At 36.7% G+C, this 15,237-nt stretch overlaps 1 protein-coding gene across 1 annotated transcript in view; it reads left to right on the top strand.

The window, feature by feature from the left end:
* VPS41 (vacuolar protein sorting 41 homolog (S. cerevisiae)) overlaps positions 1-15,237 on the top strand; it is a 186,294-nt gene that overhangs the window by 133,626 nt on the left and 37,431 nt on the right. Inside the window, exons 13-19 of the mRNA XM_012720747.1 lie at positions 1,153-1,268; positions 2,464-2,520; positions 4,215-4,276; positions 5,604-5,685; positions 7,931-8,023; positions 13,289-13,416; positions 14,779-14,923. Of these exons, the coding sequence (XP_012576201.1) occupies positions 1,153-1,268; positions 2,464-2,520; positions 4,215-4,276; positions 5,604-5,685; positions 7,931-8,023; positions 13,289-13,416; positions 14,779-14,923 (683 nt within the window). The remainder of the gene's footprint in view (positions 1-1,152; positions 1,269-2,463; positions 2,521-4,214; positions 4,277-5,603; positions 5,686-7,930; positions 8,024-13,288; positions 13,417-14,778; positions 14,924-15,237) is intronic.

Genomic DNA, 15,237 nt, shown 5'->3' on the forward strand with positions numbered 1-15,237 from the left:
ACATCAACCTGTGCAGGGCTGTGGTTGCCATATCACTCCCAAATTTATTTTCCTGAGGTGCATTCTGGGATGGAAGAGAAGTTGTCTTTTGGTGGTGACTGAATGTTAAGAGCCTGGAAAGGTCCTTGGGAAATACTGGGATGTTTGCTGAATATCTGTTGAGTAAATGAATGAATACGCTTAATTATCACCCAGTAGTAAAAGGAGAACCAGTGTTGTTACTTAGTCATACCCGGGTCAGTTGTGTCTGAGTATCACTTACCCTTGTAAATGTACTGATGAACATAGGGCAGCCAAGCTTCATAGAAATTCTTTCATGCTTAAAAAACAACTGCCATTTTTTGAGAGTATTTCCACTTCTTACATGGGCCAGAGGAAATGAAGAAATGTTCTGTACATATTTCAGCTTTTTTATAAGAAGCCCTTAATCAGTTGAAAAATGTAAGAGTACCTTCTGGACTTGGCAAAAAGCAAATGTGATTCGCAACTGAAAATGTCCAATCTAGTTATTTTGCTTAGAGCAAACTCTGCTGCACACTTTGAAACCCTTCAGAACAGGTTTTATAATTGAATTCCACAGGAAACCCTCACAATTGGCACTGTGCACAACATGCTGAAATGATAGATTATGTCCCCAGGGCCTGGGGCATCTGTCATTTATGCTTTAGATGACCTTGACCTTGAGGGGGAAACAGTCATTGTTGACTATGGGGTGTAATTGTTCTGTAAAAATAGAACAGTGCAATACATAGCCATAAGTAAAGTTTACATACAGTAGATGCATTCTAATATGCACTAGATGTGGAGAATTTTGTATACTGTCTTTCCACTGAGGTCAGAATGTTAATGCATTTAACAATGAATTTTAAACTTTTTTGAAGTTTTTTTGGTAATCCCTCCCTTTCTTGTTTCCTTTGACCTTTGCTTCTCCTACTTTTTTTTTGTAAGTAATTCGACACAAATAATTTTAAAAGCTCTGAAATATATTCATTGTTCTCTACCCTCCTGTTCACCTTCAAGTAGAGTCAAACATACATGCTTCAAGTTTTTTGTTTACTCTTCAGTTGAGAAGCCTAACCAACTTCCCCAAATCAATTGCCAGGGTTTCTACTGTTGAGTCACTAGAATTAATCTGTCTTTTCTCACTTGTAGAGTACTCTGAAGGGGAATCACTCTTTTACATCGTCAGTCCAAGAGATGTCGTAGTAGCTAAGGAACGAGACCAAGATGACCACATAGACTGGCTCCTTGAAAAGAAGAAATATGAAGTAATTTTGAGTTGACTTTCTTGAAAGTATTGACATGTCTAACATAGAGAGATAAAAGTTTTTTATGCTGAACCTTTCATAGAGATGACTTAGCTGTCCTAAGCTAAAAATGTGTAGGAGAATGATAAGTCTTCAGTCATCTTTTTAGAAATTAGAAAGGAAAAAAATTGACAAGATTTGCCTTTACTTTTAAATGTGAGAGAAGTTGATGGAAAATGGGAAGATGAATTAGTTTTCTTTGAGTTTATGGCATATTTATTTTGTATTTTTCAAGAAAATTAAAGTGAAGTTAGTATTTCAGAACTGACTGGATATTGTAGTGAAATCATTGATTTGTGCCAATGGTTTGAGTTACCATTCAGATAGAATTGTGCTCTCTGCATCAGTAAATCTAGTACAGATTAATGCCAGAGATAATGTCCCATCATGACTTTTTTTTTTTTTAAGGAAGACATTTTGAAGTCATTAGATGGAAAGACATTATTGTGCTGATTTAGTTAGAGTAGTTCTCTGAATGGCCTTAAATACTAATCAACTAAAAGTTAACAGAAAAAATAGCCCACTTTTTTTTTTTTTTTTCCTTTTACGTTCATGGCCATCTGAAAGGATTGGAGAGGGAGGTGTTTTTAATTTACAAACTATTTTTAGTCCAGGTATTGATATGAAGTACATATCCCAATTATCATATTGTTTTAGAACCATGAGATTCTTAAAAAAAGTAATTTCTTTTCATTTGTGGTTTACTAATAATTATGAGCTTAATAAAAATTAAATCATAGGTTTTTAAAATTTAATGGTAGAAGTAAGTATATGCATGTAGTGCACTTTATAGTTCATAAAGAAAAAGGACCCCATTTGTTAATACAGATGGTTTTTGATCATTTGAACTTAAAAGGTTTAGCTGTATTTTGATTTGTGTCTGAAAAGTGATTCCACGATCCTAATGTAAAAATGAATTCAAATGGAAATAAGAGAAGTCTTCATTTTGGTTGACTGTTTTTGTTTGTGTTTGAATTCGATGATATCCATTCAACCATAACATTAAAAATTCCAGAGCTTGAAGCAAAGGCCATGGGAAAATGGGTCTTTAGACATAATAGTATAGTCTTTATAATCTCAATAACTTTTTCTTCTATCCTTTTCCACTCTCCCTCCCTGTTTCTCGACTCCTTTTATCATGCTATTATAAATATAGGAAGCTTTGATGGCAGCTGAAATTAGCCAGAAGAACATTAAAAGACATAAAATTCTGGTAAGTGTATAATTTTATCACTCGAGGCATAACTTTCCTTTCAATGAGTTGTAATGAAAATGGAAGAAATTTGAAAAGAACAGATTCTTTCTACCTCTTTTGAGAAATTATTTTTCTAACCAGTGAAAGCAAAATATTTCATTTTGTTGAATTAAGTTTCTACTTGTAAACAAGAGACTTGAACACCTGCTAGGGAGAAGTTTGAAGTAATTTGTTAAGCTGGTTTTTGAAATGCACTTTAAATACAGCTTTCCAATTAGATATGAGGAAGTTTCTTTAAATTATAGTTAAAAGTCATATCACAATTTATCCAAGAATCATTTCATAAAGCTACATTGCTTTGGTATCTTCATAATAATAGGCTCAATTGATTTTGTTATGGTAATTAATCTAGGCCCTTAAATAGTTTTTATTACATTTTGGACTCTGGAAAATGTAATGACTTAACCCATTTCTTTGTTCGTTATGACAGCAAGTATGCAGCTGGAAAGCAGAAAAGAAATGTTACCCCCTGAGTTGGAAAGGGACATAGAGATCTTCTAGCCCAGCACCCTGGTTAACAGATGAAAATGGAAAACTTCTAATCTTTTTTGGCTATTTGCTTTTCTGCACAAATTCCTTCTACCACCTTTCCCTATTTCTCTGCAAAATTCCACATAATTCCTAAAAAGTACTCAAAGTAATTCAAGAACTAAAAGGAAAGAGAACCAGAGATTTTTTTTTTTTTCATGCAAAGTTTAGAAATGGAACAAATGTCCTTCCAGGAGTAGAATACTATATATGACAGTGCAGAGAAGCAAAGCCGCCTGATCCACTTCTATGTGTGGGCAGTTGAGGATTTGTACCTAGCAGGGTAGTCAGAGCCTGAGCCCAGAGGGCCCTGTATAATCAGGAACTTGGTTCTATCTTGGAAGTTAAGTTTATACTTCCTATGCTACATCAGATTTGTTGGTTAGAAATAGAGTTATTCTGATGGAGAGAGGAGGACCCGAGGGAGGCAGCTAATGGGGAAATCAGTTAGGGTGCTTCTTGGTATGAAGATAGGAGATGATGGCACCTGCAAAGTTAATAGGCTAGAGAGGTAAAGACAGGTGGGAAATTAGGCCTCTGCATGTCTCTGGCCAGTGGTAACTACAAGTTCATTCAGAACCAAACTTACTGATTACCAGGAATACGGCTCAAGCCAGCCAGCTCTTTATTTGAATCCTCGGTTTCTTCATCTGTACATTCATCTGTTTTCTGAATGACATGTTTCTGAGCTCATTTTCACTTTAGTATTTCCCTATAATATGATAGTCTGTCATTTTTATCAGACTTGAGGTAGAGGAGACAGGTAGCTTACATTTTATAGATGAGCGCACAGGCAACAATTTTATATGCAATGACAGGATGAGATTGTTCAGTCATATTTCCAATATTGGAGATTTCTTTTGTAGAAATTCTCATAAGGAGGCAGGTACAGTGTTTTTAAAATAGCAAAATTGTTTATTTTTAAAATATTGTGAATTCTAAAGTTTGTGACTGTAGGAACAGAAGTACATTTAAATACCTTTAAGAATAAAATGACATAATTACATAAAAAGGAGATGTATAAACAGTTTCCAGCTAATAGACCCTAACTTTACTCAGAAATTGAGACTCAGCTTTTCACTTGTTACAATGAATTATCAAATTCTTCGTTGCATTTTCTCTAGGATATTGGCTTGGCATATATAAACCACCTAGTGGATAAAGGAGACTATGACATAGCAGCACGGTAATGATGACATCATTGCAATTACTTCTTAATAGAAATATAGTTGAACAATCTTAACAATAAAAGTAAGCTACTTTCTTCAGTGGACAGACATACTTTCATCTTTCTAATGGTGGTAATTTTTGAATATTAATGGTTTTAACCCAGAACGGATTAATCTATGTTATTTATCCTTCTACTGTCTCATTTTGACAAATGGAGAAATGTTGCACTTATTCAGTGACAGAGGTGTTAGGAACCATGAGAAGCCTGAGATTTTACCCTGCTTATAAGCTAATAACAAGTGAGCCACCAGTTTCATGGGTGCTGGGTCAGCGGTACTAGTAGGTGGAATCCTTGCATGAGGTAGGACAGAGGGGGCAAGTGACCTTCCCAGGCAGTGGGCTGCATTACAGGAGAGACACCTCAGAGCTCAGGTTTGGAATTCTTTTATAATGGACAGTAAGCCTACCCATGTTGGGCTCCTGAGGAGACATTGTTTTTATTAGACTGAACAGTCAGCAATTTGCTTAGCTCTCAAGGGAAACCCTGTGACCTGTGATTTCCAGGATTTGACAAGTGTTCTTGAGAAGATAGACCAGAATAAGGATAGTCAATTCTCTGCTCACATTTCAAGCTGAGTGGCTTCCCAACGAGAGGGTGGCAATCAAAGAAAAGTGATCAAGCTCCTGGACTGCAGGGGATACTGAGGCCAAAGACATGGTTGTTTAGTAGTGATTGTGTGGGTGTGTGTCAGGGGTCCCCAGAGTGTGAGGCGCCCATCTACGGGCCAACAGAACATCTGGGAAGATGGTCTTCAAGCCCGTTTGCAGCCCCTGAGATCTGGGTAAACTTGTTCCTTAGCTATGTAAATTAAGTAAGGTTTCTTTCATACATACCTAGGTCAAAGTCTGAATTCCTGAAGTGTAATTTTGTAGTCCGCTTATTAAGCCCATGTAAGAAGTAGTTTCATATTGGCACTTTTGTGTGATACTTCTTCAAGGAAGGAATGGTACCAAAACCAGTAGTGTACATCTGAATTTAAGTGAGGAAACTCCACACAGGGAAATCATTGGGAAACCCCAAATCATAGTCATCTGGGAAGGATTCATCTGTGTTTTTTATAGTATTTTGTATTAATTGTCCTGACTTCTGTCAGCCTCATGTATACAATCAAATAAATATTAGTAGTTATTACCTTTATGTTCATTAGTACTTGAGATAAAAATTTGTCAAAATTTTGGGATGAGAGTGTAATCTTAACCACAGGGGAAATGATCACTAATTCTGTTATGCTTACATTTTTTAATTTATACTCTCTTTCTCCTTGGGATCTTTTTCCTGTCAGCAAGTGTCAGAAAATTCTTGGGAAAAATGCAGCACTCTGGGAATATGAAGTTTATAAATTTAAAGAAATTGGACAGCTTAAGGTAAACAAAACTTGATTTTTAACTCTTAATTTTTATATACAGTATAGTAATATGAAAGAAATAAAACAATAGTCAGTTTTTTATTAGGGAGGAAGCATTCTAGCAGCTGGAGAGAAAAATCAACTTTTAGAAATTAGTTGTAAAATAAAAGCCCTGACTTATATTTTATGTGATAAAATAAATATATGTGTATATTACATATGCCCTGTATTCATTTGTGTTCAGATGAAGTTTGCTTGTTCTTTTTAAAGAACGTGAAAGTCAGGTGTACTCTCATCCTGTAGATATTAAACATAAAGCTTTTGTAAGTTTACTGAAAATTTAACACATTTTTCAAATTGTATTTTACTTTGCTAGAACACAAATGAAAATGTTTGACTTATAATTCTAGCAATAATTTTGATTATTCATTTTCAGTCTTTCAACTTGTACATGATATCTAAATCAATGAAGTCTTCCTGTGTTTAAAATATTTCAATACCTTGTGAGTTAGGAATGCACTTTTAAAAACGCCCAGTTTTTCAGACATTTCAGCCCTCTGACTCTTCCTCTACTTGTCCTACCAATGTTACTCTTCTTCCCGGGAGCCCCTCCACCCCGGCACTTCTCAGCACCACTCACTGAACTGATCCTGGAGGTCTTGTCCAGCCCTTTGCCCATGTTTACCCTGGTGGCTCCATACCCAGACCTTTCTTTTGAATTCCTTACCATGTTGAATATGTGATACCCATTTCTCCTCATGTTTACTGCTAATGATCACCACTCAATATAATGCAAATTCATTTCTTCCCCAAATTGATTCTTCACCTTCCAGAATTGATCTGTGTTTATGACATCACGGTCTACCCATTCCTCCATGTTTAGTAGTTTAAAATATTATCTTGGCCCTCCCTGGTGGCGCAGCGGGTTAAAGCACTGCACTGAGAAGCTAAAACCACTTCCGCATGAGTTCAAATCCCGCCTGCCCCGGAGGAGACCACATGGCGTGGCAGACCTCTCCTGGCCCGCCCGCTGCTCCCCTCAGCAGTGTACTTCGTCGATCTGCCTATTCTGCTCCCCACTCTGTCTCTGGTGAAGCCTCTCACCGCCCCTGAGCTTCTGGCCTGTACCCCAGTTTTGTATGTACAAATAAATAAATCTTAAAAAAAAAATATTATCTTGATGGAAACATGTGATTTATGCCTTTATCCTATTTAATCTCCAATATGTCTTAGCTTTACCTTGTCAGTTTCAGTTGGGCCTCTCTTCCCCTGTCATAATGCCTTAACTGTTGATCGATCTAGAGGCCACTCTCACTAAGTATTAGCTGTCTGAAGAATAAATCTGCTACTCTCACGTCCCTAATATTTGTTGTTTTCCTTCTGCCCAAAGAATAAAATCTGAATTCCTTTCATAAACTGGCCTCTATTCCCTCTCTAGTTTCATCTCCCTTCATTCACCCTGCTGCTCAACTCTGAGCTGCTCTGACCTCTCTGAATATAGAGTGTGCATCCTTGGCTCCTGCTGGTCCCCTTGTCTGGTACCCTTCCCCTTCTTTCTATGCCTGGTAGACCCTGGACATCTGTGATCTCTGCTTCACTGAGCAAGATTAGTCGCAGCCCCTAGCTAATCCTTCTCTTCTGTCACGGTTCATTGTTTAAACACCTACATCCCTTCCTTCTGGGGCTGTGCACTTCTTGGGACTTTGACTCTGTCTCTGTGTCCCCAGTACAAAGTGTTGATTGTTGCGTGGTCTGCAGAGTCACCTAACAGTGTTTAGAAATTCAGTACTCGGCACCTAAATAGCTAAAGAACACAAGATTTATTTTTCCCTAATTTCCAAGGATGATTGTGAGTTTTTAAACATTTGAACAAAAGAAAGTTGAATAGATGACCTAACTCTCTGATTACTTAAGAAGTTCTCTTCTCCATCATCTCTGGCATCTCCCTCTTATTATTTTAGATTTTGGTTAACTCATTAAGAAGGATGGAGAGATCAAGAGTAATCTGGGACATTTTTTGTTCATTCATTATTGTATATACACCTCGTTTATTTTAAAATATTTGACTATTTTGAAAATACTATCTTACGTAATATTATACTATGTTGTAAGAAAATATTTTGTGAAATCATATAATAATTATTTTCTAAATTACTTTGTTGCCTTAAATTTTACAAGGGAAAGGATATGTTTGTGGATTTTGCATAATCAAAGAAGAATTTTGTTTTGCCATTTTTTTAAAGAATTGTTTTTTCTTTCTCTAGGCTATTAGTCCTTATTTGCCAAGAGGGGATCCAGTTCTGAAACCACTCATCTATGAAATGATCTTACATGAATTTTTGGAAAGTGATTATGAGGTATCACACTCTGACATGGTCACATTTACTCATTCTCAGTGGAAAATGTTAAGAAATCAAAGAAAAATAATATAAGGAAGCAATTGGCTTAAGAGAAACAGATTTTCAACTTGTGTGTGATAGATGAAACTGACGAGGTTAAACTGCTGCCAGCTAATGTTTATATTAATGGTAACAATCTTTATGTACATTTTAAAGAATTCTTCTATTAGTCCTTAATAGAACTAAGGGTAAAAAGGACAAAGTGCTCAATTGGAGGATTTTACAAACAACAGCTGCTATTGATGCTTTTCCTGCACCTAAAAGAATAACTTTTAACTAGTGAGACTGAGAACTAAGTTTGCCAAAGGAGGATTTAAAGACAAGGGCTCAGGGATGGTGAAGGGGATTGGAAATAGTCTGTTTGTTAGTTGGTTAAGGAGACAGGCAATATTTAAATTGCTTATCTACTTTATGGTGTGCTCTTTTACATGCGTGTGCAAAGTTATATTCTTACAGCACTATAAATAGTAAGACCCAGTTTTATAGATGTGGAAACTAAAGATTAATGAATTAAGTATCTTGCCCACTACCATATAGTTAATAAGCAGGCGTTTTAGGATTTCATGCTCCCAAAATGGATTATAATTTTTAAAATCTTTTTATTTGACACGTTCCTATTCAGGAAGTATCTGTGTAGTGCCTACGGTATTCCAGAAGTGTGCCAGGCACTGGACATACACATCAGCTTTTTGTCCAAGTCACAGAGCCATAGTCAAGTATGTAACCCTCATAGTCTTGCAGGGCTGTTTTATACCCCTTCTCCCACAGGGACATATATTGGTTTGGGTTGTCAATTTTGGTTGGTTGGTGCTACTCCCATTTAGCATGTGGGGACCAGCAGAATGCTATTAAACATCCTGAAACACACAGGACAGCTTCCTGCAGCAGAGTGCTATGACCTCAAATGTCAGCAGTGCTGAGGTCGAGAAGCCTTGAAACAAAGAAGTATACCATTATACAACATGCTGGGTGCTCCAAGAAAAAGATCAACAAAGTATGATGACTGGATTCAGCCAACTTTTCCTGATCCGCCTACTTCCCCTTCCCCATCTGTCCAGAGAGACAGATGAGATTTCTGGTGGGCAGGCTATAGACAGAGCCGTGACTAGTGCAAGAAGGAGCCATAAATCAGGAGACAGAGTTGTCAGACCCTTGGCTGTGCTTCTGTGGCTTTCGCCCATCCTTTGCTGTCATGTAAAAGTGACCCCGACTTGATCATCTTGTAATAGTCAAGGGCCTAAGCCCCTTCTGGTGCCTCACAGCATGCTGTAGGTTGCCATTGCCTCCTTCTATACTAATGTTTAATTTAAAAATAAGAAAAACTCGAAACTTTCCTTTTCTCGAATGTAACATGGCTTGCAAAAAAGTTAATGTATAGAGAGAAAGAGGCAGTCAGAGTAGGGGTGAAGGTGAGAATGAATGCTTGTGTTTTGAGGGCCTGTTGAGCATTAAACACCTTTTGAAAATACTTTTTTAACCAATAACTCTATTTAAGGAGGGCGATTATGGCAAACAATAAGTTTTAACTTAGGTGATTTTAGGGCTTAAGACCTAAAGGGAACTTTAAGGCCGTGATTCCTTTCCCTGATCACCTGAGTGGTCACTGTGTGCTCTCCAGGTCTTACTGGGTCCAAGCATCCTCATGTTTGTGTGGCTACCTTTACTTTCATAAGGCTGTGTTCTTATAATACGAAGGGATTAAGTGCTAAGCATGAATTAAACTTGAACAAATATTTTTAATTTATTGATTACTCATGCTGATGAAGGAGGCAGCTTTCTTTGTCTTCTTTATTAGCATGTTATGTAATCTGGTCTTCTCTGAGAACATGGATCTTTTCCTTTCTAGCTCAGTACTGAAGATTTTATAATAATCACTTCTGTGATTTATGCTGTATAATAGCAGCTGGCATGCGATATGGTTTCTATCCAACAAATCTTTATTTGGAACCAGTCATCTTCTAGAACTAGACTGAATGACCAGCTGGATCCAAGACAAATGAAGACATCATTCTTATGTGTTTGTAGACTGGGAAAACCCTATTAATAAGCTTTTAGCAATTAGAAAATTAGTAAATCAGAGAAGTGTATGTCCTATAAAAGAACAAAGAGAGTTCATAGTTAGCCTGAATTTTTGGAAAAGCTTTTTTTCAGCAAATAAAGGCTTCGGATGAATTTTATTTCCTTCTCATATGTTCTGAGTATGTTTGGTGACTGTCATAAATACTATTGTCTTTGTGTCCAAAAGAAAGAGAAATATGAATGTTCTATGAAAATGACAGGAAAGAGTATGAATGATACTTATATAAATACTAAAGCTTATCATATTTGTCCTTTTTTAAAAATAATTTAATTTGACCATAAAAAGAAGTGTTTGTATGACACCGCTATTATTCTTTTATATAATTAAACCCTTACATTTTCGAGAAACTATTTTAAATCCAATATCATCAATGTTTTAAGTTGTCTCCTTGGTCAGTATTATTAAGATTATAAATAATTTATTTGTATTGTCATACATTGTGCTAAATAATTTATTTTTTAGCTTCCATTATTCTCATTGTAGTGTTTAATTTTGAATTAAATTGTTGCATAGTTGATCATTTGGCATTATTCTGTAGCAACACTTTTGATCACTTATTTGTTCTGGTAAACATAAAGTTCAGATTAAAAATAAATTGTTGTTCTTCTCTAGACTGTTGATGTCTTGAAATTTTTCTGTCTAAAAAGATGTGAAGGAACAGTCTTTTCTTAGAGATAATGCTGCTTCATGACTTAATTAAATGAGGTTTCTCCTAAAATGTATTGAGCTTTGTCTGTTAATTTACAACCTAGGAGAATGGTTTATATGGCTAAGCTTTATTTCATTATATTATTGATGACAAATGTATAAACATGTTAAATGTAGGATGATTTATGTTTCATTTCAGTTCATGAATACTTTTAAGCTTTTATTTGCTATAGGGAACACTGTGGTGACCTCTAACTTTGCTTACTTGGTCATGAAGTTCCCTGATAACTGTGTCCTCTAACTAATACTACTGGCCACAGAGTTAGTTCATTAGTATTTCTTAGCATATTTATTCAAAGGTGCATAAAACCAATTAGGCCAGCAAAGCCTAATGAATGAAATATAATGAATGTTTATTTCTGTTTGTGTTGGAATCATCATCCCTGTATCATAACGATATAACCTATCATTCTGTCTTCTTGTGGGTTAGAGGTTGGCAGTACTGCAAGACTGTTGTATGAAATAAGGAGAACAGAAAATGAAGCAAGCTGTTTTTCTTTCCCTGAACAACATTATTTTTGGTTTCAGGGCTACCGACAGCTGCCAGTATTTGGGTAGAAAGCTTTTCATATTTTCTTATCATATAAAGTTCTTAATCCTGGGAAAGCAGAAATTTGATTCATACCATCGTTTAGTGGAGACCAATTTAATGACTCAGTAGTTTTATAAAACATTACTTTATGAATCCCCTTCCCAAGTCTCTAAAGTCAGGCTGTTAAACATGCTCGTCTGTGGGAAGTTTACAGTGTGAGTAGAAAAAGTATCCCCCGTAATTCTGGTCTCTATAATCATCCTTCCTGGGAATTGAAAACATTAGTTACCAGTATTAGTGATAGGATCTCTTTTAGTGATTGAAACATTTTTTCTTCCATTTGCTATCTTCTGAATACATCTAATTTTTTTCCTAAGTGTTGTAAGGATCAGTAAGTAAACAATTCCAAAACTTGAGTTATAAAACCTGAGGGCTAAAGCTGGAAATCAGGAGGGCAGAGCCTGCCAAGGACTCTTGCCAAGAATTAGACATAGCAAGGAAACAGGATACCTGAGGAACTGGGCTACCTATCAGAACATAAACTTGAGGTCCAGAGATAGCCAGGATAAGATCTAGAGGATAAGACCTGAACCAAATTGTCAAACAAAACTAGGTTTAGAGGCAAAAATGGCAACTTGTTGAAGGTGGATGCCAGCAACTGCATGGACTGTGCCAGCTGCATGGCTGATGCCCAAGGCTCCCCAGACCTGGTACATACAAAATGGCAGGGAAAGAGCTGACTTGAACATTAGCTAAGATGTGAAAGACATCATCCAAGTGTTATAGTAAGTCCAGAATGAAGAAAGAGCATATCAAACCTAAACACTGTCTACATAGCTGTACTTTATGGAACCAGAGGCCTTTCTTACTCATTTCATAAATTAAGAACAGAAGTCCACAGCACTATCTACTTCCAGAAATGTTAACTGAAGATCAGTGTACAGTCATTCTCAGCCTCCCCTCACTATGTCCAAAACCGTAGTTGAAAATTGATGAAAGGTTGATGGGCTAGTTTTTTTTTTTAATAATATAATAATTTATTTTTACATCATTTTGTGCCTTTTCTCCATCTCAGTTGTAATACCTAGGGCTTCCCATCACCAAATCAACAGTGTGTCATCACCATAGTCCTGTGTACTTCCTCCCCCCACCCCCATTTTTGATCCCATTCCCCACTACACCCCTGTAAAATGTCTCTGGTATATAGTTGTTCATTATTATTATTTGCCGCCGCCCTTCCACCCCCCACCCCCACCCCCCAGTCCTTTATACTGAACAATTACTGAATTGTTCCATGAGTGAACAATTCAGTATGCTATGAGTGAAACCATCCAGTATTTTTCTTTTTCTTTCTGACTTGTTTCACTGAGCATGAACCCTTCCAGCTCTATCCACATTGCTGCAAAAGGCATGTGTTTATCTTTTTTGACTGCTGAGTAATATCCCATTGTGTATATGTACCACATCTTTTCAATCCGGTCATCTACTTTTGGGCACTTGGGTCGATTCCATGTCTTTCCTATGGTAAATAACACAGCAATAAACATGGAGGTACAGGTGTCTTTTTGAATCAGTGATTTTGTGTCTTTTGGGTAGATACCTAGGGGTGGAATTGCTGGGTCACATGGAAGTTCCATTTTTAGCAATTTGAGAAACCTCGAGTTTTCCATAGTGGTTGTACTAGTTTGCATTCCCACCAGCAGTTCCTTTTCCCACCAGAGAGTTCCTTTTTCTCCACATCCTCACCAACATTTGTTGTTTTAAGATGTAATGGGCTAGTTTTAATCTTATAATTATTTTAACATCTGTTTATAAGAATACTTATAAGCATTGTTTAAACTCTCTAGATTTCAACCAACTTACAAAATGTTCTGTTGTTTTTTTTTTTTCCCCCTTTGGTTAGGGCTTTGCCACACTCATTCGAGAATGGCCTGGAGATCTGTACAACAATTCAGTAATTGTTCAGGCAGTTCGTGATCACCTGAAAAAAGATAGTCAGAATAGGACCTTACTAAAAACCTTGGCGGAATTGTGAGTATGCTTTAATGCTTTTTTCCCCAAATTAATGTACATGAAAAACATTTTTATACTTTAGGCTCAACAAATTCCGAGTGGGGAGGATGCAGAGGGTAGCAGTTTTTTATACCACTTTCCTATATTCACTAATATTAAATGTGTTCTGAAACTTCCAGTGAACAACTAGAAAGTAAGGAAAAGTGTATGATATTGTGCATTGGTATATCATGTTACCCAGAGGAGAGGAAGCCTAGTTATCAGAACTTGACAGAAGCAAGGGTTAAGGGCAGAAAGGGTGCTGCTGGATTGTGGAACCTCTCTAGCTACTCAGTTCCCAGTGAGTGAGGCCCTGGGTTCTCTTATACTTGGATCTCCATGTCCAAGTTAATCTCTCAAGCCTTAGACTTCTTATCAATCAGATCGCAGATAACAATTCCTTATGGGGTGATTTTAAATCTTAAGTGAGATGTCATAGCCAAGGTCTATGCACAGTGCTGATGTTGTGAGCTGTCGAGGCTCAAAAAATGAAAGCTTAGTTAAATATTTTTCATATTTGTTAGAAACTTTCGGTGACCCAGGTTTCATGCTTGTACCAGAAATATAGAAACAGTTACTCCCTTCAACCTTAGCCACCTGGGATTCCCACCACCTGGACTATCGCCTCCCCATTTTTTGCCCGAGACCAAGAAAAGTATCTGAAAATGACTTAGAATTCAGGACTTTCAGACTTCCACAGAGGAAGTCCCGTTTCTGGCGGTCTAAGTTGGAATGCTATCATTTTCTTTTAGAAACATTTTCCTAGATGTTCCTTGGATTTGATAATACTAAAAGTTTGCTAATAATACTAACATTCTACAGTACTAGAAATGGATTAACTGTACAATTTCAGTTCTGTTGACTTTTAGGAACTGACTTAAGTAAGGAATTAACGTGATATAGCCCCTTTATGAATAAGTTTTTATTTCTCAGTTGAACTCTAGGAATTTTAAATAACTTTTTATTAGTTGTATAAGAGTTCTTTTCTGTATCAAAGTTTCTTTTACTGTTATATGCATTTCTGCAGTCAAATATTCTCCCCGGACTGGCATATGGACATCTACAAGACAAACTTACACAGATTTCTATACAACAATCTTTGAGGCTAAGCTCCCAGTAGAGAATATTTTTATTACTTGAGTATTCTAAGTTTTGATGAGATGAGAAACAAGGTTCTGAGAAAGACATTTTTATTGGCCACATATAGTTAAGTTTCAAGGAGTAGTTTTCAAGTAAGGTTAAAGAAGGCTTTCAGCTTTTAAATATTGTCAAACATGATTTCTGTGTGTGTTTAATCAGAAGTGTTGATAAACATCAATGTAATTTTTTTTGTATTACCAGATATACCTATGATAAAAACTATGGCAATGCTCTGGAAATATATTTAACATTAAGACATAAGGATGTTTTCCAGTTGATCCACAAGCATAATCTTTTCAGTTCTATCAAGGATAAAATTGTTTTATTAATGGATTTTGATTCTGAGGTAATGTATTATTTAAATAATAATAAGTCATTTTACTGTTCCAAATTTTTCATAATTAGCCATGTATCCAAATGCTGGGATAGTTGCTGATCATATTCAAAACACATTGACCCTCGGCCCTCCCTGGTGGCACAGCGGGTTAAGACACTGCACTGAGAGGCTTAAGCCACTTTCGCATGAGTTCAATCCCCGCTTGCCCCGGAGGAGATCCACATGGCGTGGCAGACCTCTCCTGACCCGCCCGCTGCTCCCCTCAGCAGTGTACCTCCTTGATCTGCCTGTTCTGCTCCCCACGCTGTTCCTGGTGAATCCTC

The sequence above is a fragment of the Condylura cristata genome, unplaced genomic scaffold, assembly GCF_000260355.1.
Source record: "Condylura cristata isolate star-nosed mole 26May11 unplaced genomic scaffold, ConCri1.0 scaffold00005, whole genome shotgun sequence".
NCBI classification, from domain to species: domain Eukaryota; kingdom Metazoa; phylum Chordata; class Mammalia; order Eulipotyphla; family Talpidae; genus Condylura; species Condylura cristata.